The following is a 23,031-nucleotide window of genomic DNA, read 5'->3' as shown; positions in this document are numbered from 1 at the left end:
CTCCATCCCCACTCCCAAGAGGGTGTGTGGGTGCAAGAGATACTGGAGCATCATACCAGGTACCGTCGGGTGTAGGGAGTGATATCACTTAGGTTTTCCCCTATAACCTTGATCTGTTAATCCATGCAAACTCCCATTAAGGGACCCTTTTACGGGCTCTCTCCACCCTCACCAAGCCCTGGGTGGAGCAGGGCAGCTGTGCCAGAAAGCCTTGGAATGGCTCTGGTAAAAAAACCCAGCTGCAAAAAGCCAAGGGGGTGCGAGCCGACAGCCCTCGCCCGCTGCGCTGCCCCTCCGGGTTTCTTCTCTGTTCCCCGAGATGCCGAGCACGGTACCCCGCTCTCCGAGCAGCTCTTCCTTCCAGCCTCCGCTTGCTGTACGGGAGCAGAAGCCCCGGTCCGCCCATGGTGAGACCGGTGCCAAACCTCTCCCCATCTCTCCTCTGCCAGGGCAGCAGCTGCAGGGCCGAGGTGTCCTGGGGCGCCACGGCACCCCGTCGGTGCGGCACTGGGCTCGCCGGCGTCCACGTCCCTAAAGAAAAGCGCCTTTGATTCACTTGAGAGCGGAGAAAACTATTAGCCAAGCTTTGTTTTCCTGGATCCCTCCCCCTGCTGCTGACATTCAGCCGAGAGCGAGGGAGACAGAAAGTGAGCGAGGGAGGGCGGGAGCGGGTGCCAAGCGCCGCACCCCTTGTCAGCTTGGGTCAGCGCCACGTTCGTTATTAATGCTCTGTCTAGAGGTCACATTCAGATGCAACGAGCCCCGGGTCAGCCAGAGGAACAGATTAGAGCTTGCTCGCTGCTCCGCCACATACCGACGGCACCGGCTCTCCGTCCCCGGGCTGGCAGGAGCGAAGCTGCCGCGTTCCCGCCCCTTCGCCTTTCTCCTGCCTTTTTTTTTTGTTTTTAATTATTATTATTTCTTGGCAACGTCGGGCATCTCCTGAAACTGCACAGCCTCCCCGTAGCCCCAAGCTGCTGAGCAAGGAGGTGAGGTAGGGGAGAAAATACTGGCGGCGCTTCCATCCACCTTAACAACCGCGGCTGCAGACGGCTGGAACGCTCCGGCGAGCGAGCAGGAGGAGAGCGGAGAACGCTGTTCGCTCCGGAGGGAAGAGCGCTGGGGCCGGGGCATGTGTTCCCACCAACTTCTGCCATCGGGGTCAGGAGTCTGCCGCCTGTGACCTGGTTTCCAGCCTCGGTGCCCGTTTTCTCGCCGCTCCAGGCTGCCCATGGCTCTGAAATCCTTTCGCCCCCAGGATTTAAGGAACCGGCTTTGCTTTCTTCTCTGTCTCCGGCTGCTGCGAGGGAGCGAAAGCGAAATGCGTGGGGAGGGTGTGAGCGGAGCACTCGCAGCGCTTTGCAGCGGGCTGCCGTGCCTGGGGGGCCTTTGAAGAAGTGCCCTGACACCCGCGTCCTTCCCAGCCCACCCGCTGCACACTCCAGGTGCGCTCCCTGCCCGCCAGAGCCGGAGCCGGAGCACGTAAGTCGGGTGTTGGGGTCCGAAGGATGGGGTTAACCTCAAGGTTGTGTGTAGTTGCCTGCGGCAGACCCTGCGTCCGTCCGGAGCCCCCGCCCCGAGCCGAGGAGCACAGCCTTCCTGAGGATCTGATAACTCGGTTAGTCATAGTTTCAGTTGCGATGTGGAACGAAGGGCCGTGTGGTGCCGAGGCATGCTGGTGTGCCGGGCTGGCTGCTGCCGTGCAGGGCTGGAGTGTCAGGGAGTGTGGGGCAGAGGCTGGAGGTGCAGGGGTTGGAGGCGGCTGTGCTGACTGAGCTCATGGAACTGGGGTGCCTGGCGAGCCGGGATCTTACTGGCAGGTCCTGAGGTGTCTTGACTGGTCCCTTCCGAGTGTGCAGATAACTACAGTGTGGAAAGCAGGTGTTGCTGTTTCGCTCTGGTTTAATGCAAAAAGAGAACAGGGGCCAGGCTCCCTGCTGGTCCCATGGGCAGGGGCTGCAGGCAGCCGCCCCCTCCTCCTCCTGAGCCCAGCACGGGCCACCTGCCTGGCCAGCTGCAGGAGCCTCCGGCAGTGTCCTGGTGAGAAGGGGCACAGCCAGCCTGGGCAGCAGGAAGGACAGCCGGGAGCTGGCACTGCCTGTGGCTGGCAAAGGTCATGCCATACTGGGGACCACTCACACTGACATCCATCACCCCCCCAGCCCCGAGCTCTGCCATGGCAGGTCCCCTTGCCTAGCATCTCTCCTGTGAAAGCACCGGAGCTCAGGGCACATCCACACTGCTGCCAGTGTCCTTATTTTGGGGCTTTGCCCGGGGTGCAGCAATCAGCCTTGGCCCCAGCTGTCACACTTGGTGCTGGGCCACCAGCGTGGTGATGAACAGAGGGACAGAGCTGCTTGTTTGCTTTGGACGGCAGCAGTGGGTTGTGTCAGAGGGGATGGGTTGTGACACAGGGGACTGTCCTGTTTTCCCCTGCAGCATTCAGCAGCGGTGGGGGGAGGACTCCTGCCCCCCCTCGTTACCTCACGGTTGGTGGCCGGATGTGATTTTTTTTAATCTATTATTATTTTTAAGAAGTCCCAGCCCACTGGTGGGGTGACAGAGGTCGTGGGTTTGGCTGAGCAAGGCTGGGAGTTGCAGAGTTAAAGCTCAAACTTGTTTCTTGGCTTGCCAGGGCCCTTCTGGTGCTCAGTGCGTGTGATGCCTTGTACATGCAATTTGATAAGCCTGGTGCTGGGACAGGCAGGATACAGGCACTGGCTGGATGTTAACTCCTGCTGTGCTGAGTATTGCTGGTTTTCTCCAGGAGCTGGGAAGTAGAGAGGGGAGTTTCATCTCTCTGTGGGTTCACAGTGCCATCTATTCAGTCCAGCCATACCCTCAGCTCCCACGCTGTGCAAGGGGCACAGCACAGATCCTGACCAGAGGTGCATCCCTTGGGCCCTATTGCCTGTGGCTGTGCTGAGATCAGTCCCTGAGGTTTGGTTTTGGGCTGAAACAGAGGTTAGGTTGGCACTTAGGATCGGCCTGGGGCTCAGAAGTGACACATGGCAGCAGCTTGGCTGGAGGCTGGCAGCAGGGCTGTGGCACAGCTGCCACATTCCCAGGCACAAACAGAGCTACGCACAGGAGCTCCAGTGTGGGACTCGCTGTTGTCCTGAGCCCCACGGCGTCAGAGCAGCCAGGGAGGGGTTGGGTATGGACCTAGTGGTCCATGCCTGTTCCCAGGCTCTGTGGTTGGTGGCTTCTGGGCAGAAAATCCCCCAACAAAGGAGGAAGATGCTCTTAGCAGGTTCATTCCCTCTTGGTTTTCTTCTTGAAGTCACCTTTTGTGGTAGTACAGTGCCCCTGGGCTCACAGACTCTGTGTCCTGTGTCCTCACAAGGTGTGGGAGGAAGGCTGGTGGGGCTGTTGGCCTGATGGTGGCATCATGTGGACAGCCAGGAGCCAGCCAGGCCAGCAGTGTCCCGCAGGCTGGTGGTGGCTCCAGCCCCACCAGACACCACAGGAAGGACCAGCCACACACCAGTAATAATTGCAGACAGCAAGGCGTTTTTTCCCAGAAAGCCTGGATGGTCCTTTCCCAGGTCACCTCCAGGAGCCTGCAGTGGAGGGACCAGGGTGCCACTGCATGCATCCCTGGGCTGTGGTTGTGACTCCCACCTCCAGCTGCAGTACGAGGGGTGCTCAGACACCCCTGCAGAGACCACAAGGACACAGGGTGCTGACTGGCTCCTTCCTCCTCCTTTTCCTCCTCCACCCTGCTGAGTTGCCCCAGCACTGGCAGGAGCCCCATGCTCGGGTGGCACCATCTGGCCAGGATTGCCAGCCCTTGGCATGATGCCTGACCTGGGAAGCTGCCTTTGCTCATGAGCCTGTGATGAGCACTAATCCCTCGGCACACCTCTTCCCAGCCAGGGACATCACCTGGACTTCTCTGCCAGAGTGCTGACACTCACCTACCTGGGCTCTCCTTCCCCATCCATAACAGGGCTGTGTGCTCCAACCCCCTGAACTGCCTTGTCACACCTTTTGAAATCGTCACTGGGGCGGAAACGGTGGAAAGATCCTTTGCTTCGTGGTAGGGACTGAGAGCAGCTGTCCCAAGTTCTCCTGGATGTGCCAACACCTCCCGCAGCCGTCCCAAAGGGAAGGAAGCACTGCTCATCCTCGTGACTGCCCAGTGGCTGGCTGAGACATGCCTGTGGGACGTATTTTATTCCAGAGGCGGTCGGCATAGTGCCTTTTTTCCCCTTGGAAAGAAAAACAGGCTCTCATAGGTCATCCCCTGGCCTAGAAGCCATTCAGACAGGTGCTAGTGACCATATTGTTCCTGTGGAGTTTGGCTTGCACGGAGGATGTTTCCCATCCTGCGTGGATAATGCTGCCCTTGTATGAGCGCATCTGGTGTTAAACTCTTCTCCTTTCTCCCTCCTCCAACCACAGGTCTCCTTGAGCATGGGCGGAACTGGTCAGCCATTGCCAGGATGGTGGGCTCCAAGACCGTGTCACAGTGCAAAAACTTCTACTTCAACTACAAGAAGAGGCAGAACCTGGACGAGATCCTACAGCAGCACAAACTGAAAATGGTGAGAGCCCCATCCCAGCCCACATCAGGGTGCCGTGGATATTTCCTAGGAAGTGCTTGAATGTTTCCCATAGCCAAGGGGGGGCTTCTGTCTTCTTGAATGAAAGCTGTGGGGGCTGCGGAGTGATGCAGGAAAGGGTTGTCCACCCATCTGTCCCTGGGAGGTCTGGATGAGGCAAAGCTGCTGGAGGTCTGGATGAGGCAGAGCTGCTGTGTGGGAGATGCCTGGGTGTCTGGAGCATGGCTGGTATCTCCCCTCTCTGTGGGGAGATAAGGAGCAGGAGGAGGAGCAGGCTGTGATGTGTTGGCCAGGACATGAGCTCAGTCCTGGCTGTGCAAATACTTTGGTGAGGTTGTGCTGTTCCGCCCTGGTGAGCAGAGAGCCCGGCTCGGCCACGCAACTCTGTGCCTTGCAGGTTCCTCAGTTACCTAGTAAATTGCCAGTTTGCCCCAGAGAAATTTGGGGATTTAGGACAACATGAGGAAAGGCTGGTCTCGATATGGGTACTGGTTGTCTTCAGGGCTGTGAGCAGATGCCCACATCACTCCATGCCTCAGTTTCCCCATCAGAAGGGGCTAACACTGTTTCTCTTCTGGTATGCAGTGCGGGGTGTGAGTGAAGTGGGGCTTGTCTGGTGTTCTGGAGATAGCTCGGACTGCTAAGAGCCACTAAAGATTATAATTATTTCATTTGTAGAGTATCCTGGGGTTCCCAGTTTCTGGCTAATAGAATTCACATGGCTAAACCCCCAAGGGGTGCTTTGAAAATGCAAAGGACAATGTTCAATGCAGGAATCTCTCCAAGCAAGCTATTACAGCAAGAGTAAAAAGAAAGACAGGAAAACATTCAATGACTCACCCAGGAATTTAATATCCTAGTCAGTCTATAGGAATGAGAGAAAAAGAAGACATCGGCAATTCTTTTTTATTAATTCTCTATGCACAGAGACACTCCTGTGTTCCCATGTTTCACTGAATTGTTTTTAGAAACAAAGCAAACAAACTATATAAAAGACCCCCAGACCCATATAAAGACTGGAATGAAATGTGCATCAAGCCCTCTGAATATAAAAAGTTACATTAGAAAGATATCATTGTTCATTACTGGGGAGAATCTGAAATAAGATCATACAGCTTTGCTGGCAGTGGAGCCGGTGTGTATTAATTTACTCTGCTCCCTAATGTTGCAGAAATTATATCACGGAAGTGTTTTTCTGCAGAACCACATTTTTCCCTGCATCCGTCCCTCCAAGGCAGCCACTAGACTTCTCCAGTCTAATTGCTCACTCTCACTTGCAGTTTATATCAGCATCATCATTTTATTTTTCGAGCATTGGAGGCTGTGGGATTCGGTCGTGGAGAAGAACAATGAACATTCAGTTGTTATTTATTGTACTCTATTGTTTTGTGGCAACAGCAGATGCCAGAAAGCTGAATAAAATGAAAGAACAACTGAGATTAAATTGCCATAGACCTTCCTTCCTGACTCCTAAATATATTCCCAAGCAAAGTGAGCCTTCAAATCTCATCCTATACCCAGTTCAGCCGTGACCTCTGTGGAGGAAGCACGTGGCGAGGCAGTGTGGCATCGCTTAGTTTTGCCATGACATCCACAGATGATTCCCTGACCTCATCACCACCAGCTATTGCTGATCACGTGCAGGGAAATGCAGCAGCTCTGCTTTTCCTCCTCTTGCTTAACGAGAGTAAACTTAATTAGTAGATCTCATTCATTTCCCAAATGGGGCTCGTTAGTATTGTAGCCTCCTCTTCCAGGTAGGGTGTGACGCCGGGTTTCCGCAGTGTGCAGGTGGCTCGGATGAGCTGTGCGGCCAGGCCAGCGGCAGTGACTCGTGTGGGATGGGAAGCAGACACCCGTGGCTCGGGCCATCCCTACCGCCAGCCACACCATGGGACAGGCAGCCAGTGACTGCTGGGGCAGGGTCAGGCCACCTCGAGGCTTTGCTTTATCTGCCCTGTTGTGTGTTTTGGCTTGGTTTCGCTGCCGCACGGCTCGGATGTGTCCCAGGCATCAGCGTCACTTAGCCTTGACCTTCTGCACACTGCACTCACTAATCTCAGCATTTAAGGAAAGCAGGGCATTGGTATACATGGTGTTCTCAGAGCTCTTCTTTCTGTTAATGGCTGGAGATTAGGCACTGTCTTCACCGGCACCTCTCTGCAGTGTGGTTGTCACTTCGGGCTGGGGCTTGTTTTGGCTTGTGCAGCAAAGAGGGCAACCTGTTCCCTGGGCTGGGGCTGGTCCTGCTTGGAGAACCAATCTTTTAGACCTCCTCTGAGCAACATTTCTTTAATGCCTTGCTTTTCTGGGTAATGCTGGCTTTGCACAGCAAAACTGCTTTGAGAGTGCAGTCTGGTGGCCTCTGCTTCTGAGGGATGAATGTGTCTGTCTTGCCTTGATGCAGACCCTTGCTCTCAGGGTGGAGAATTGAGACCCTCTTCACTGCAGTGGCAGAGAGGTCCTTCCTGCAGGGTCACTGCTCTACCCCTTCCCATCACTGCCAGCTGCACCCGTGGCAGAGCACAGGACTCACTCTGTGGTTAGACCTTGTCCTGGCATGGTTGCAAACACACATCATTGTGTGATACCAGGCTGGGACTGCCTGGTCGTGCTCTTTGGACAGGCTGAGGCTGATGGGATGTTCCCATCATGATGGTTTTGTGTTGGTAGCAGGGTTTGGAAACTGTTTGGGCGGTTGCTGTCATGTCAGTTGGTGAGAGCAGGGAGAGGCTGAATTTGTCAGGATGGCCTGGAAAGACATCATGGAGGAGGAGGCATGGAGTGACCCCTCGTGCAGGGTTTAGTGTCCTCACTGTGCACAGAACTTCTCCTCAGTGGTCTTGGCAAGAAAGAATACTTGAGTGGCATCAAGTCCTGGATGTTCCTGAAGAAATACCTGTGGAAGGCAGAGAGCCACAAAATAAGCATCAGCATGACCATAGCAAATGGTCCTGGCACCTTCCCATGGCCTTGCTGGCAATCACTTGGATTAAAAGTACATTGTTACAATGGGAGATGCCTGGTTCCAGGCATGGCTCACAGAGACTCTTGTCGTTAGGACAGTTGTGGTTAGGACAGTTGTGGTTAGGACAGTTGTGGTTAGGATCCCGCATCAGCCATGGGAGCCCTGGGGCTACTTATGGAGGCAGGGCAGGATGGGACCCCTTCCTGGGCAGGGTGCAGGGAACAAGTCTGCTCAAGGGATCTGGAGCTGTCAGCATGATAAGTGGCAAAGTGGTGGCCTTGAATGTATCTCTAGATGTAGCCAGGATCTGCTGTCTGGATTTCATTCTCCTTAAATATCAGCAGTGGGGTCTGCTGGGAGAGGGACCTATGGTGCCTCTGGGGCTGCTCCCTGCTCTGCTCTTCCAGCAGCTGCCAGCCCCAGGCTCTGGCCAAGTAGGGTGCTGAGGCAGAGGCTGGTTCCCAGCTAATTCCCACAGCGAGGAGCCTGCTCCTGCCCGCGGCTGAGTCACGGACCCGTGAGTAAGAGGCAGAGAAGTCTTTGCCATAGTAACGTCGGCGCTTTGTCACCGCATTAGCGTGATGGGGAACTGCTGCTTCACACAGAAACGTGCGGTTGCTGAATCGCTGCCGTGGCAGAGGCGCGAACGCCGGCAGCACCGGGGCATCGCCGGCAGGGCCGGGATGGGGCGAGGGAACCGCGGGGCCCGGCCTTCCTCCCGCCACCTCAATGTGCCTGCACAGAGCCTGTTCTCAAGTGTCTTTTTTCCCCTCTCTTCTGCCCAGTTTGATAAAAATAGATTTTGAGCAAGCAGCGTTTCCAAGCAAAAAGCAGTTGTATTTGTTTGTTTTATCTGGAAGTTTTCTAAAGGATTGAAAAGTTGGGGGTGGGGGGAGGGGGGGACCAGCTCTTCCCAGCACAGAGATCCAGCAGCAGAGTTAACGTTTCCACCACGGCTTTATCTTTTCATCCATGTAAATAAACGTCCTACACACGTCACTCATGTGGGGTTTGCAGGGAGAGCCGGAGATGATGAGCCTGTTCCTACTGGTAATATTTACTCAAGCAACAAGAGCAGGAAACAATAGCAAAGCCGAGACTTTTCCTTTAGGTCTGCAGGAGGGAGCAGCTGCCCGCGCCCTCGTGGCTGTGGCACGTGCCCCAGCAAGGGAGGACAGGGCTGTCTTGGGGCAGGACAGGACACCAGGAAGCTCCCCTTTGGGATGCCGTGCTTCACAGAGCATCCCCACTGTCCACCAGTGACAGCTGCCCTGGCATGGCAGTCAGAGCCCTTTGGCAGCACCTGCCAAAGGGGTCATGAAAGCTGGTGCATGAAAACGTTGGCTGGGCTGTATCTGGGGCATCAGCTTTGTTATCTGCAGATGAATGTCAGTTCAGAGCCACATGTGTTTGTGTAGCTGAAGGTAGAGCCTGGAAATGTGCAGGACTAACACGTCACGTGTGTAATGACCAGACACACGACCCCTGGGCTCTTGCCACCCCTGCACTGGTGCTCTCTGCATGCTGGTCCCTTGTCCACATATCCATGCCATCCTTCCCTTGGAGGCTTGCTGCTGCCTGAGGGTGGAGCTCCATGTGGAGCCAGGCTGGCAAAATTTTTTGGCCAGGTGACACCACACTGCCGGGCTTTCAACTGATGAGTCTGATCCCAAAGACTCATATTCAGAGGGTTTGCCCAGAGCAGGGGGTCTCTGGTGGTAGGAGCATTCCTCTTGGCCCTTTGGGCAGGACTGGTGCTCTCTGTTCCCACACGGCTCTCCATGGGCTTTGCCTCTCACCATCCCCTTCCTCTTCTCCAGGAGAAAGAAAGGAACGCCAAGAGGAAGAAGAAAAAAGGCGCTGCTGTTCAGAACGAAGAAGCTGCCTTCCCTCCTGCAGCTGAGGACGAGGAGATGGAGGTGTCGGGGACGAGCGGCAACGAGGAGGAGATGGCGGAGGAGACGGAAGGTGAGGCAGGTTGGGGGCTGTGGGGGGGGAATGCGCTCAGCTCTCCTGGCTTTGCTGCCTGGTCGTGGCAGAGGTGTCACACACGGCCTCTCCGGAGCTGCAAATGTCAGCACTCACAAGGGGTCACGTCTGTCACCCCAAGGTCACTCCGAGGTGACGGTGTCTCACAGCACAAGGCGCTTGTGGCGTTTTGGATGCCTCTGCATTTCACGCTTGCGAGGAGTGCCCTGGATCACTGCCCTCCTCCCATGTCTGTCTGGACAGATGGCTATTTTTGGGAGCCCTTTGGTTTCTGATTCCTGTCAGCATGCTCTCCAAGAGCACCCAGCTTCCCAGGGCCTCTTGTAAATCACATTTCTTGGTGTTTTCCTCAAAAGGAGGATCCCTACATGCTCAGCAGAGTTAGACAGCCACCACTGTGGGCTTTCACAGAGCTTATCGTGGGCTCAAGGAGAGATAACTGGTCAAGGTTTGTGTGAACCCATTCCCATCCCATCAGGGCATTGCTGCTTCCCCTGTCAGTGGAGTTCCCAGAGCCCAGCCCTGCAGCAAAGGCAGGGAAAGCCGGTGGTCTCCCACCAACAAGGCTGATGCATCACGGCAGGTCTTTTCCTCCTCCTTTCCCTTTTAAGGTAGCATTTTCCTCCATCTCAGCCATACCAAAGAAAGGAAACAACTTGAAAGTGACAATTTTCAGCTATTTATCGCTTAGAAAGTGTGGCAGTTTCGAGTTTGGAGAAAATGTGCACAATTTTCCAACAATAGCCCATTTGACTTCTGTCAAAGTAATTTAATAACTTAACCAGCACTATGGCACCACACTGGTTCCTGGCCTTAGCACCCAGGCTAATGGAACTTGAAATGGGAAATCTTTTCAAATTGTCTTTGCAAGTGACTCATTACAAGGCAGATTCCAGGTAAATCTTTGTGCCAGGTGATACGTGACTCACAGGAGCAAAGTAAAAGGTAGTTATTGCTCTTTGTAAGAGTGCCTGAGAGGAAACAATGTGATTTTGAGATTAGAGACGAATCTCTTGACATGCTCTCGAGCCTTACACTCCAGGCATTGGCTCTCATTCTGCTGCTGGGGTCGGCTGCAGAGCTGTGGAAAGGCATGAGCAGGGGGGATGAAACGTAATGGGCATAGAAGTGCCAGGATTGTGTTATGTAAGAGATGGCCACTGGCTCCAGGGGGATATTTGGGGATGCTCAGACAATACCTTAGAGTTGCAGGGGCCATGTGGCCAGCCAGTGACAGGGGGAAGGACTTGGCGTGGGGGTTATGGTGTAGACTATGGATTCAGCATCTGGAGGGAGTGCACTGGAGTTTAGAGCTTGGTTGAGCTTGGGATGAGCCACCACTGGGTGTCTCGACATGGTGTTCAGAGTAGCATCAAGTGGCAGTCGGGCAGAGTTTGGCCGAACACACTGTGAACCTTGTCCTGGGTGGGTGACAGGGCACCTCATTGCTTGATTGCAAGTGAGTAAGGTTGGAGAAGGCCGAGATTCCTGGAGAGCATGGCACGATTTCTCATTGAGGAAGGATGGATGTGCTCTGACGTACAGCTCTTAAGACACAGTCCCTCTGTGCCACTCATCTCACCAGCACTGAGCTGGCTGTGCTGCTGTGGAGAAAGGCAAGTCAAGGAATGCACACGAGGAAGCCTTTGGGCATGAGCGTGAGAGCCCTGCCCGGTGGGGACGTGCTGGGATGGGACTGTGGAAATCTCCTGGTGCTCCTGGCCCTGACTGTGTTTGTCCGGCAAAGGCTTGGAGGGAGCAATCCTCTCCCCAGCTGTAGAAACAATCTCTTGGCAGCACTGAACTCTTGAGTGGTGCATGGGTGCTTGTGCTTCCAGCTCACGTCAAGCCGCTGGTGGCAGATTTGAGAATGATCCTTCCCATGTAATAATTAACCTGTCCTGCAGCACTGCCAGCGCTTTGCTTTTGCTGACCCTGACCTCCTTTTTTCTGCCACTAGTGGCTTAAACAACAACAAACACTTGCAGTGTTTTGGGATGATCGCAGCTGCCCCAGGGGTAGCAGAGCCAGGGACATGGGCAACGTAAGTCAGCGAGCAGGGTGCCAGTGAGGTGCCAGTCCTGGGGCAGCAGAGCTGATCCTGAGCCATGGGTGAGAGGGCGAGGAGGGAGCAAGTCTTGTCCTGCAAGTCCAGCCAGCAGCAAGGGCTTTCCCTTAAAATCCAGCTTCCCAGTCGCTTGGTCTCCAGGCTTTTGGGCGTGTGGTTTTGTGTTTGGGTGGGGGTTAATAATCATTCTGGGCAAGCAGAGAGGCCCCCAGAACATCGCTTTGCTTAGTAGGCTCTGGATCTGGGGATCCCAGCACAGCTCTCCCAGCCCCGGGATCATCTCCTCCTCAGAGGAACGAGGGCGTTCTCTTCCCAAGGGAGGGGGTGGAGGCAGCGATATGGGAAGCAAGAATCTCGGGCTGATCCTTATTTTTATTTCTTCCCTTTTCTCAGCTGCAGTAAATAACAGCTCCGACACCGAGAGCATTCCCTCGCCAAGGCCTGAAGCCAAAGAAGGAGGCGAAAACGGGGCCAAGGCACCACCCGGGCCAGGAGGTGACACCGGCGCAGAACCGGCAGTCAAGTGGGAAGAGGCTCCAACACCCCCTGACGCTCCCCCTGCTCCCCCTGCCAACCCCGCTCCAGCCACCAGCCCCCCGCCCGAGGCAGCTCCCGAGCCGCCCAGCAGCGAGGAGAAGGTGCCAGAGGACCTGGTGGTGGACGTGGTGAAAACGGAGGAGCCAGAGGAGAAGGTGAACGAGGAGCCCTGCAAGAGCGAGGTGAAGAAGGAGGAGAGCGAAGAGAACCAGGAGAAGGACAAGGGGAATGACAAGAAGGCAGAAAGCGGCGTCAGCAGTGCAGGGACAACGGGGACAGAGGGGACGCCCAAGGCTGAGAAGAAGGAGAGCCATAAGGGCAGCAAAGGCCCCGGGGTGAACCCTGACAGCGACTCCAGCGCGACCTGCAGTGCGGACGAGATGGACGAGCAGGATGCTGTGGACAAGAGCAGGTAGGAGCTGGGAGAGAGGGGGGCAAGTGAACAGCTGAAGGGCTAGATGAGCATCTCTGTTGCGTGCTGCAGTGTCCATGTGTGCCTTTGTGAGCTCCTCCTTGGGAATATCACTGCTCAGGCACTCCCCCAGGCAAAGGAACTTCCCGGCTGTGTCCCCATGTGCCCCCAGCCCTTTGGCCATTGCTTCCAAAAGGGGCTGTGACACAACAGGCAGTGTGATGTCCCAACGTACGGGTGCTACTGGGAAATGGCCATGGGCAGACGTTGGGTGCAGAGCCACTGCGTGTGCTGGTGGCAGCTGCCCATTTGGGTGATGCAATGGAGCAGGATGTGCCCTTGGGGACAGTGGAGTTGTGCTGGTTTGCCAGCATCTGGGGTTGGGAATGGTTTCTGTCTGAGCTGGCGCTGGCAGAGAAAAAGTCACATCAGGGACATGTTCCCAGTGCAGAGAGGGGGCGAGTTGTTCCCTTGGTGGAGATGCTGCTTGGATCTGTAGAGGCAAATTATCCATCCTGGCCCTAGAGACAGGAGAACGATGTGGGCTGTGTGAGCTTTACTTTACCCAGGCCAGTGGGTTTTTGCCTGAGCCGTTGTGGTCCCGAACCCTCCACCCACCCCTGGGGCTGGTAGCCAAGGGCACCTCGGACCCTTCATGGATGGCTCTTGGGACAGGGAGGAGAAACACTGGCCCCCTTGTAGAAAATGCTGCTCTCTTCCCAGCTTTTCCCAAAGACCCCTGCCCACCCAAGAGCCTCACAAATGGAGAGGGGGTTTTCTGTTTTTTAAAGAATACATATGAGTACACATGTCCTCATAGCACTGAATTTTCTAATGGCTCCTAGGCCAGGTAGGACTCCTGTGTCCACTCTGCCACTGCAGGTAGGGACAGCAGCCCAGCTCCCGCCTCAGAGCTGGGCTGGGACTGGAGGCTGGCATCCCACATCCAGCATTCTGTATCCAACATCCCTCCCATGGGGTCTCAGGAGGCAGTTTGGCAGTGAGATGAGTGCTGTCAGGCTGGGCAGGCTGTACACAGTGGTGTGGATTGGGTTATTTAAAAAACAACCAAACAAAGCAATGGGATGAGGTTGGAGGGATTTGTTGTGCATCCCACCACTCTGAATGGCCTCCATGCCTTCCCTGTGAGTGATGCAGGAGCCAGTTGGGTGAGTGCTGCTGGTGTAGGAGCATCCTCCACGCTGCCTACCTGCCCCAGAGGAGCAGCCCCTCTTGCTGCTGAGCATCTGGAAGGAGCACTGACGATGCCAAGGGGTGGTGTGGATGCCCCTGGCCCTGGCCCCATGGCAGGGCTGAGGCCTCTTGGCTGCAGAGCTCCTTTCCAGCAGTGGCCAGAGTCCAGCACCACCCCTCCCCACCCTCTCCTCCTTCCCAGACAGGAGAAAACCTCCTAGCAAGGGAGAGTGAGGCCAGTGGGGCTGTTCTCCTGCAGTTTAACATTAACCCAACCGAAAGCAGGACAGCAGCGGATTGTACCAACTTCCCAGCAGCAGAGGAGCAAGTCGTCTTGGGAACGACTTTTCCATCTCAACTTTTTCATCCTCGCTGAGTCAGCGCCTATCTCACTTGTCAAACGGTTACCAGCTTCCAGGAATATTAAACATTAAACAGGCGTCCCGCAGCTCCCGGGCCGCTCCTCTAATCTGGTGTGGCAATGAGATGTAGGCGATAGCAGAGCCTGCCGGCATGGGAATGCTACAGCTGACGCTGGCACCAGGCACTTCCCAACCCAGAAGCACCCACAGGGTTGATGCACAGCTGGCTCAGAGTTTTTGGCACCCCTATGCCCTTCACTGCTCTATCATTGCCCCCTTGCCTTTCCCATGGGCCAAGGGCTAGTGGCCCGCGGGCGGTTCCCGCAGCCCCGCTGCCGCAGCGTGACTCGCGCTGAGCAGGGCCAGGCTGCCGCGATGCCGCGTGAGCCGCCCCGTCACTGCATCACCCGATGCTCGCCCGCCCACCCAGCGCCGGCGGGGCGTGGGTGCTCTTCCCTGCGCTTGTGAAAGCATCAAGCTGTCCCTGGCATCTCCTAGAAGGGGACAGAGGGTGGTTGGGGTGTCCCTGCGGTGAGAGGGAAAGGGTGCAGGGTAGGGGCAGCCTTTTTTTGGGTCCTCCTGCAGTTCACACTAGCAAAGACACGGCCAGGATTGAGGAGGCGCAGCCTTAACTCATCCAAGCTGAAGAAGGCAGCTGGTTGTCTGTGGTTCCACGCAGCGAGTGCTGCAGGAGGGCTGCTGCGAGCACGGCCAGGATGTGGTTCAGCGAGGGGTCACGCCGGATGGGGACGCATGAGGGAGGCCATGCACAGCCACCACTGCAGACCTGCAGTGCAGAAAGGAGACACCTGCCTGTAAACGCTGTACTGAGCCACCCCTGGGCTGCACATCCCATTGCTGGCTCAGCCATAGGTGCGGGGACTCGGCTGGGCCAGCGCCGTGTTGGTGCCGTGGCCCTGGCTTGGGGGAGCCCATTGGAGAGATCTGGTAGCCACTGCCTTTGCACAACCACTGGCTGTGCATGGAGCTGTGTTTGGCTGGGTCATGTGTCAGTGTGTTGGCTCATCTGGAAATTAAATTAGTCCCCATCTCCGTGGCAGATGCTGGGGAACGCGGTGTCCTAGTCATCCCCAAAGCTTCATGCCTGGGAAGGGGCATTTCTATACCACCGAAGCTCAGCCATGGGTGTCCTGACCCCTTCCCGCTCAAACCCCTTTCCCATCCTTCCCAATGCCATCACCCATCTTTAGACATTCGTGCTTGGGTTTGGGAGGCTGCGGGTTGGCAGCAAGTAGATACAAGATGCTGAGAGTTGTTCATACAGTGACTTCCAGAGCAAAGCATCCAACAGACATACCATTGTCCGGCACAAAATCTACTGGGAGGGATGTAATAAATTAGGCAATTTGCATATTGATGAATTTAATACTGCCTTTGGCTTCCTAAGCATCAGGATCCTGGAGGGATTCAGGAAACCTGAGGATCTTGAGGGTGCTTAAGGGACTTTTAAGAGTGCTTAAACGCATCTCTGCAAGCACCAACGAGCGCACAAAGCAGCTGCGGCAGCGGCTGTGCCACAGCTCAGCATGGCGTGAAGGTCTCAGGGACAAGTGCTGGGTGCTCTTGTCCCCAGCCATGTGTTTCAGCAGACTTTGGGGCATTGCACCCTTCAAGGAGCCTTGTGTTCCCCACAGCATGGCTTTATAACATCCATGTGGCTTCACAGGCAGACATCACTGGGATTATTTAGAGAGAAGCTGAGATTTGCTGGCCCTTGCCTAGTCTCCCCTGGGTGCCTAACCAGAGCACCCTGGGCCCGGTGTGGAGGTTGGTCCCCTTCCTCTCTGGTGCCAGGCTGCACAGAGCAAGGGCTGGGGCAGTCTCAGCACCATGATTAGTTTATTCCCCACACATGGCCCCGCCACGCTTGTTTATTCATCCAAGGGTGAGCATGGAATGACCTTGAAATTTATAGGCTGAAGAGAACACTGAAATAACAGCTAAAATAAACAAATCAAGCTGTAAAGCTTGAAAAGTATGAACTAGCTTCAACAAATTGAAGTCAGGAGAGAGAGAAAGCAGAGATGGCCTGGAGAGATGTGGTCCCCAGGGTCTCAGCATGAGCTTGGGAGCTGGACACACAGATGGTTTGACCCATAGGCTTTGCGCACCTCCATCCCACCCCGTTTTGGTGGCACCATGGGGATCCCCACTGTGTTTACACAGGGACTCTGCACAGCTGGCTGAGCGTCTACCAGGGAGCTCAAACAGCCAAGGGGAAGAGCAAGTGGTGAGAGTGCAGGGCTGCACAGCTGCTGGGCTGCTGAGCACCAAATCCCATCCAAATCCAGCCTCTCATCTTTCAAGTGACCTGAGCGCCCCAACTGCCTGCACGTGGTGGCTTGTCCCGGCTTTAGCACCTTGATAAAAGACAGTCCTTGAAGAGGAGCATGGGCCAATCCCCAGCTCTGGGTGAGCACCACATGCGAACTCCAGAGGGTAGCATGATGCCCATATGAACTTCCTATTGGTCACCCTGCTCTGTAATGCCCAGCTCCAGGCTCCGGTTCTCCCTCAGGTTTATTCCGGACAACAGCATATCTGCTAGGAATAGCGTGGGGATGAGGGAAAGGGGTTGAGAGCCTGCTGAGCCAGATGTAAGGGTCTCATTTGAGCATGAAGTCCTCTGGGACTTTGAGCTCAGATTCCCAGCAGCAAGCAGTGGTCCAGCACACTCATCTTTCATGCAGAGGATGTTCTCTAGGCTCAGCAGCATAAAACAGGGGTGCAGGGTGTGGGCTGGGACGTGGAATGTGCCCGTGGCATTGCCCTGCTGACGTGCGTCTGCTGGTTCCAGGTTGCTGTCCCCCCGGCCCAGCCTGCTCAACACCACCAGCGACACCAGGCTCAACTCCTCGCCGCAGAAGCCGCTGGACCTGAAGCAGCTGAAGCAGCGAGCTGCTGCCATCCCTCCCATCGTGAGTACCCCACCAGGGAGGGCCAGGACTGCGAGCACAGTGACTGCCTGTGCCTCGTGCGTGCTCTTCCTTTGGGCTCTGTGGTGTGCGTTAGGGTTGCAAGGATGTGCTCGTCCCTGGGGATGGCCTCTGGTCCATGGAGAGCTGTGCCTGGGTGGTGCAAGCCCCCGGGCAGGCAAGGTGCTCCCTGTGCAGAGCATGTTCCCAGCTGCTGGAGCAGCTCTGCCAGCAGCGTTTGGATGTCTCTTGAGCTCTTTTATCAGAAAGTCGTGGGAGGTCTGGACAGAAAAAGCTTCTCATTGCCACATGACTGCTGCCTCCCATTGCTTTAAAAAGCAAGAGTGCACCTTCCCAGCCCTGCATTTCATCTCATGTGCTTGAGGGATACCACCTAAGAAGTACTTATGCTCTTCCTCACCCAGAAGCTTTGCTTGGTCTCTTTTTGGCTACCCAGTAGTTGCGAATTGAAAGAACGTGTACTCTTCAAGGCTGAGGGTTCCTCCTGGTGCAGTGGCTTGGGCTGTGACAAAACACATCCTGGGTCAGCACCAGAGGAGCAGCAGCACAGCATGAGCAGGGAGGAAATCCCTGCCTTGGTGTTTGGGTGCTCAGAGAGGACCCATTTCTGGTGCTCTTCCAGTTTCCCATGTTACAGCTGAAGATGTGGCTGCTGTAATGTAACTTCTGAGAAAAGCTATGAGCATGTAACTATAGATTAGAGGTTTAAACAAATCTGAGTCTCTCCTGTGTCATCACGAGCACAGGGCTGACATGCTTTGTCATGGGCTTTTTTAATCTGCTGTGGCTGGTGAGCTTTGAAGCCCTGTTGCCCTGCAAGACTTGCCAGGATGGGACAGGGGCTTCTCATAACATCTTGATGTCTCCAAGACTGTTACAGATGTCAACAATACATGACAAGTGTCACCAATTCTTACTGCTTTGCAGATTTCCGAAGGTTTCTCAGAGGGGATATTGCAGAGTGGAAGCGTGAAGCCTCAGGTACCTCCCCACGCCTTGGCTCTCTACCAGCAGCAGATCACAAAAGCCCACGAGTCTGCCCGTGAGGACATGCCCTCGAGCAAGCCCCAGCAGCAGCAGCCTGAGAAGGAGCAGCAGCAGCCCAGCAGCAGTCCCAGGGGAAAGAGCCGGAGCCCCGCTGTTGGTGACAAGGAAGGTAGGGCTGTGTGTGTGTCAGTGCGTGTGTATCCGCACGGAAATGCCCAGTGTGTGCAGCTGTAGCAGCCGGCAGCTTTCCTCCTCTTAGGTGAAAGCTTTCGTCGACCCTTGAAAGCTCTTTAATAGCATCTTGAGGCAGGACGAGAGAGGCATGGCTAATTTCCCGTGTTCATTAGACAGTACATCATGTCTCATTGAGCCTACAGCAAACACCGGGCAGTGTGGAGCGCCGAGGAGGTGAAGATTGCCTTTATTAGCGTCTCTGCCATTCACTGGAGAGCAGAGGGGCCTGGAGGCATGCCAAGGCTCTGGGTACAATGGCTCTTTTCTACCTTGCTGGCTTTCTATAAAGAATGCTTTTAATGCACAGCAGGGACCATTATTTCATTTAAAATCAATGCTAATACTGTGACTCGGAGTCCAAAGGTTCCTGTAAAGATTCCCAGTGCTTTCTCCCCGGAATAGCTCTGATGTGGTTTGGCTGCTTAATGAGCAATTCAGAGTTTCCCACCGTAGAGCATCTGAAGCATTATTAGCTTGAGCACCTGGGGATCAAGGTTAAGAAGAGACGGGAAGTCCTGATGAGACCATCCTCTAAATGTGTTTTTAATCTGAGTGTCAGAGTCTGTTCCAGTTCAGCGTCTGCGTCCCTGCCCCTCGTAGGCAGCCTGTGGCTCAGTTGTGTGGGCAGATGAGATGCTGTCACCAGTGTCACAGTCAGGAGCAGGGAAGTCGGGCTGGGTGGGTGCATTGTCCCCCAGTGCTGGATCCTGCACAGGGGTGGGTGCAGCTGCAAAAATTACCTGCTTGTGCATGGAAGAGGAAGGTGGATGAGACTGTACTGGGGAGGCAGATCTGCACTGGACTTGGGTGGTGATCTTCACTGGAAAATCACTGCACTAGTTCACCCTCTGGCAGCCAGGATCGTAGCAGCCTGCTCTATGTGTCCTGGACCAGGTAGTTGTTCCTCAAGCTGTCATGTCCCTCTGGACAGAAGGGTGTGCTTGCAGAGACAGTTGGTTGCTGCCACTTGTCCACATTTTTTTCAAATAATAAATAGCACCATGTGTGCATCACATCTTCAGAATGTTTTGCATATAAGTAAGGAAGGTGACTGCTCACCTTGAAAGAAAGGGAGTTTCCCTGAAGCCGTGGTGTTGCCACCCATGAAGTTCCATTTCCAGTTGATCTGATCCTGCTGTGTTCCTGTTTGTTGCCCAGGCAGAACAGTTCCTCTCTAGCTCTTCCCCCTCAGTAGCAGGCACCTCCTGTGCCCTAATCCTGTGTGGACCTGATGCTGCACTGCTCAGCTTCCTGGTGCACTGGGTGCCACGGCCAGCACTCCAGCCCAGAGCTCTGCATTGCTCATGTCTCAGTGCTGCAGCTCCAGCTTTCTCCTGGCCACAGGAGGATGAGGAGATGAGGCAGACTTGTGTGTGTGAGGTACAAGGCAGGGGTTAGGTGTTGGAGTCAATCATGCCATTCTGTGACCTGCTGGCACCATTATTAAATACAAGGATCTGTTATCCCAGTGGATCTTTTGTAGCTTTGTTCTCTGCAAAGCACTAATGATATGAGGCACTTTATTCTCTCCTCTGTAGTGCTCTGAATCTTCCATGTTAATGAAATTAATTACACCTCCCTGTACCCTGCAAACATCTCAGCAGGACTTGGGCTCCAGCTGTGTGCTCTCCAAGCCCTTGCATGGCTGTGCATGTGTGCTGGGTGCCACAGTGGGTGTGCGATGCACGTGGACCCCAGGGAGTCATAGGCTGGTCTTCTCTGTTTGTGATGGGAATGCACCTCCCCTTTGAAAACCAGAAGGTTTGTGATGAGTCACCTCAGAGAGAAATCAACTCCCCCAAAGCCCTGATTTCAGTGTGAGTATGGACTCAGTGCTGTCTCTGCCCCTTGGAACACATCCCAGCTGTGGGTCAGGGGTTAGAAGGGAGATAGCCAGATAGTCCTGGCAAATCTCTGTACATCCCTTCCCTCCCCTGTTCTCCAAGGCATCCCAGTGAAGTGGCAAGCATCCAGACTGCAGACATCGTGCTGCCACTTGGGCCTTGAGTTAAAGGGGAGAGTCCCGTACAGCCTGCAGAGCCTTCGGGAGAGCAGCCCTGTGCCACCTCCCAGCAAGGGGCCGGCTCCACCAGAGCAGGTACTCCCATTCCTCCCCTGCTCTATAAGAGAGCTTGAACTCCTGCAACTGCTCCAGAGATCGACATCCTTCACACCGCTCTGGATTCGCTTCAAAGCCAAGTCTTGCACACATCCTGGCTGAGGCGTTGGCTGCCTCGCAGCCGCTGGCTGGGGCCATATCGGCTTGGAGGGCAGCCAGCCAGCCGTACCTTCCTGAGCACTGCCCTCCCTTCCCTGCCTTCCAAGAGGAGCTGCTAATCACAGGGCTGGGCAGAGGCAGGCAGCCCTGCCTGGATCTCACCGACAGGCAGACGGATCCCTTTTGCCATTGCCGAGTTGCCGTCAGGCATATCTTCGGTTATCACTCGGCGGTTTGAACTCCAGCAGTATGTTTTGTGTTGATTTAGTTGTGTTTCATTTGGCCTTTGTAGGCGATGGGGAGCCAAGAGCATTAATTTGGATGACAGATCATATAAACCCTGACTCCTTCACTCCCATTCCAGGGACTTGATAAACGGTAATAGGAACTCTCTCTTCCCTGCGTAAGTGCTATTTTATCAAAAGCTGGCTGAGTTATAGCCACCCTCTAATGTGGGGGCAATTAGGAACTGGCCACATTTCACAGTCTGGAGAGGCATGCAGGGGAGGGGACGGCTCCCGCGGGGAGGGGAGGAGGATGAGGCTCTCCAAGAGCCATCCAGGGTGCATGTAGCCTTGGCTGACAGTGCCTTGGCGTCAGGGAGCATCTTCAGCTGGGACATCCCAGCGCTGTTCACCCCCGCATGAGCAGAGCTGAGCGGGGCTGAGCTAAGGGGGGGAAGATCAGAGAGCATGGACGTGCCAGGGACTCTCAATCAGAGTGGAGGACGTGTCTGGATTCCCCTATACTGGCAGGATGAAGGAATCCTCTCTGGGATCCAGCATGGGTAGAGAAGAGGCCTCAGCCAAGGTCTGGCCCCAGCAGGCTGCGGAGGTGTGAGCGCCTGCACATCTCTGTGTGCCCAGAATGGATTTCTTCTCTCACCGAAGGGGGCAAGAATAATCTCCCAGCTTCTGAGTACACTGAGCATTAATAATGATAATGCAGTAAAGCTTCATTAAATTGGGCCTCTGATAATCTACTTGCCCTATTATTAGGCTTAGCAGGATTCAGGCATCTATTTTTATCAAAAATTGATGGTTAAAGGCTGGGTTCATTTGTGATTGCTATTGTTTACTGCACAGTTTCTAATTTCTGGTCAATGTGGACGTTACACAGGTGGATCTGGAGAAGAAGGGCAGTGCAAAATTAAGTGTTTATTGATTACAAGCAAATCCTACCAAACCTGCCTCTAATCCATCCAGAAAAGGCTGTCTCATCTGTCTGCTTAGCAAAGCGTGAGGATACACTTGGCATTGAGCTGGTGCAGATGAAGCCTCTCTTTTCCCTGCCATCCTTCAGCACACAGCAGGGTTTGGGCATCCCCAGCACAGTTTCTCCATCATTAAGCTCTTCTTGGCCTCCAATCAGCCTTTTTGTAGCCAGGATGAACCCAGAACGGCATCCAGGATACCCTGAGCCAGGTGATTTCAGGAAGCTTTCCTGCCCCCAGCCCCTGTGCCTCACAGCAGGCCACCCTCATTTGGTTGTCCCACAGAGTCCATCTTCATCTTCGTTTGCCTTTGACAGTCTCAGGCAGTGTGGTTGTCCCAAGTGTTCAGAGAACATCAGCATGTTATCCCCTTCCTGTCCAAGAAGCTGATGCCACTATTTCTGGACACTTCCCACAGCTTGCAAATGATTTGTAGCCAGCAGCCATCCTTTAGGAGCAGCTGAGCTTTCACATCGAGGTGTGATGTGGGGATGAGCTTGTTCCCGGTGTGCTGGTATGCAGTGGTCCCTGGCAGTGGCCTGGAGCTCTGCAGGCATCCTGTGCTCCACTGCACACCACAGACCGTGTTGTCACCAGAGAGCTGGTGCCCTCTGGGTGTCCCCCGTGCACCAAAGAGACGCTGACATTGATGCCTCTTGGCATTAAACTCAGAGGAGGATTTGGCAGGATCATCATTAATCTCCCCACCATGTCATGGTGGCCACTGTGGAGCTGTGGGCACAGGCAGGAGCTGCCCAGGAGCAATTCATGGATGGCCAAGCCTTGACAAGGAGCTGGACCCTGCAACTGGCTGCAAATGCCATCTCTCCTTGGTGAGGTGGGATGGCACCAGGTCAATGGAGGTCCCTGCTGGCAGTGAGCACCAGCAGAGTCACCAGCACAGATGTCCATCCTCACAGCTGCACTTTAAACATCTGAGTAAAATAAATGCTGTCAAATCCAGGTGGTAATACTGAGCTTTTTCCTTTTAGCTTGGTTGGGGAATTCAGCCCTCACCTCATGGCCAGGTCGGACAGAACTGAAGCTACTTCCTGTGCTTGGAGCTGGCTCTGGCTTCCCTTCCATGCTCCCAGAGACCACTCACCCATGGGGGCTGCTGACCAAGCTGGTTTCTTTCTGTTTCCCTTGCAGAAAAGTCCATGCATTTCTCCTCCATCGCAGAGGCTCAGAAGCTGAGTGCAGAGTCGATGGCTGCCTCGTGCTGGCCCCCTGTCCTGTCCTACCCCCGGGATGTGATCAAAACCTCTCCCCAGGCAGAGCCCCACTTGTTCCAGTACAACCCACCAGGCAAGTAGAACCCACT

The 23,031-nt window shown here is 54.9% G+C and overlaps 1 protein-coding gene across 14 annotated transcripts in view; it reads left to right on the top strand.

The window, feature by feature from the left end:
• The window catches only part of NCOR2 (nuclear receptor corepressor 2), a 240,771-nt gene that overhangs the window by 186,907 nt on the left and 30,833 nt on the right, over positions 1 to 23,031 (top strand). For all 14 annotated transcript variants that reach the window (XM_064675181.1, XM_064675179.1, XM_064675178.1 and 11 more), the window contains 6 exons: positions 4,408 to 4,550; positions 9,357 to 9,504; positions 11,987 to 12,542; positions 16,917 to 17,037; positions 17,983 to 18,211; positions 22,860 to 23,015. In XM_064675181.1, the coding sequence (XP_064531251.1) occupies positions 4,408 to 4,550; positions 9,357 to 9,504; positions 11,987 to 12,542; positions 16,917 to 17,037; positions 17,983 to 18,211; positions 22,860 to 23,015 (1,353 nt within the window). The remainder of the gene's footprint in view (positions 1 to 4,407; positions 4,551 to 9,356; positions 9,505 to 11,986; positions 12,543 to 16,916; positions 17,038 to 17,982; positions 18,212 to 22,859; positions 23,016 to 23,031) is intronic.

This window comes from Pseudopipra pipra, chromosome 18 (genome assembly GCF_036250125.1).
Source record: "Pseudopipra pipra isolate bDixPip1 chromosome 18, bDixPip1.hap1, whole genome shotgun sequence".
NCBI lineage: Eukaryota > Metazoa > Chordata > Aves > Passeriformes > Pipridae > Pseudopipra > Pseudopipra pipra.
This window is presented reverse-complemented; position numbering and strand designations above follow the sequence as displayed.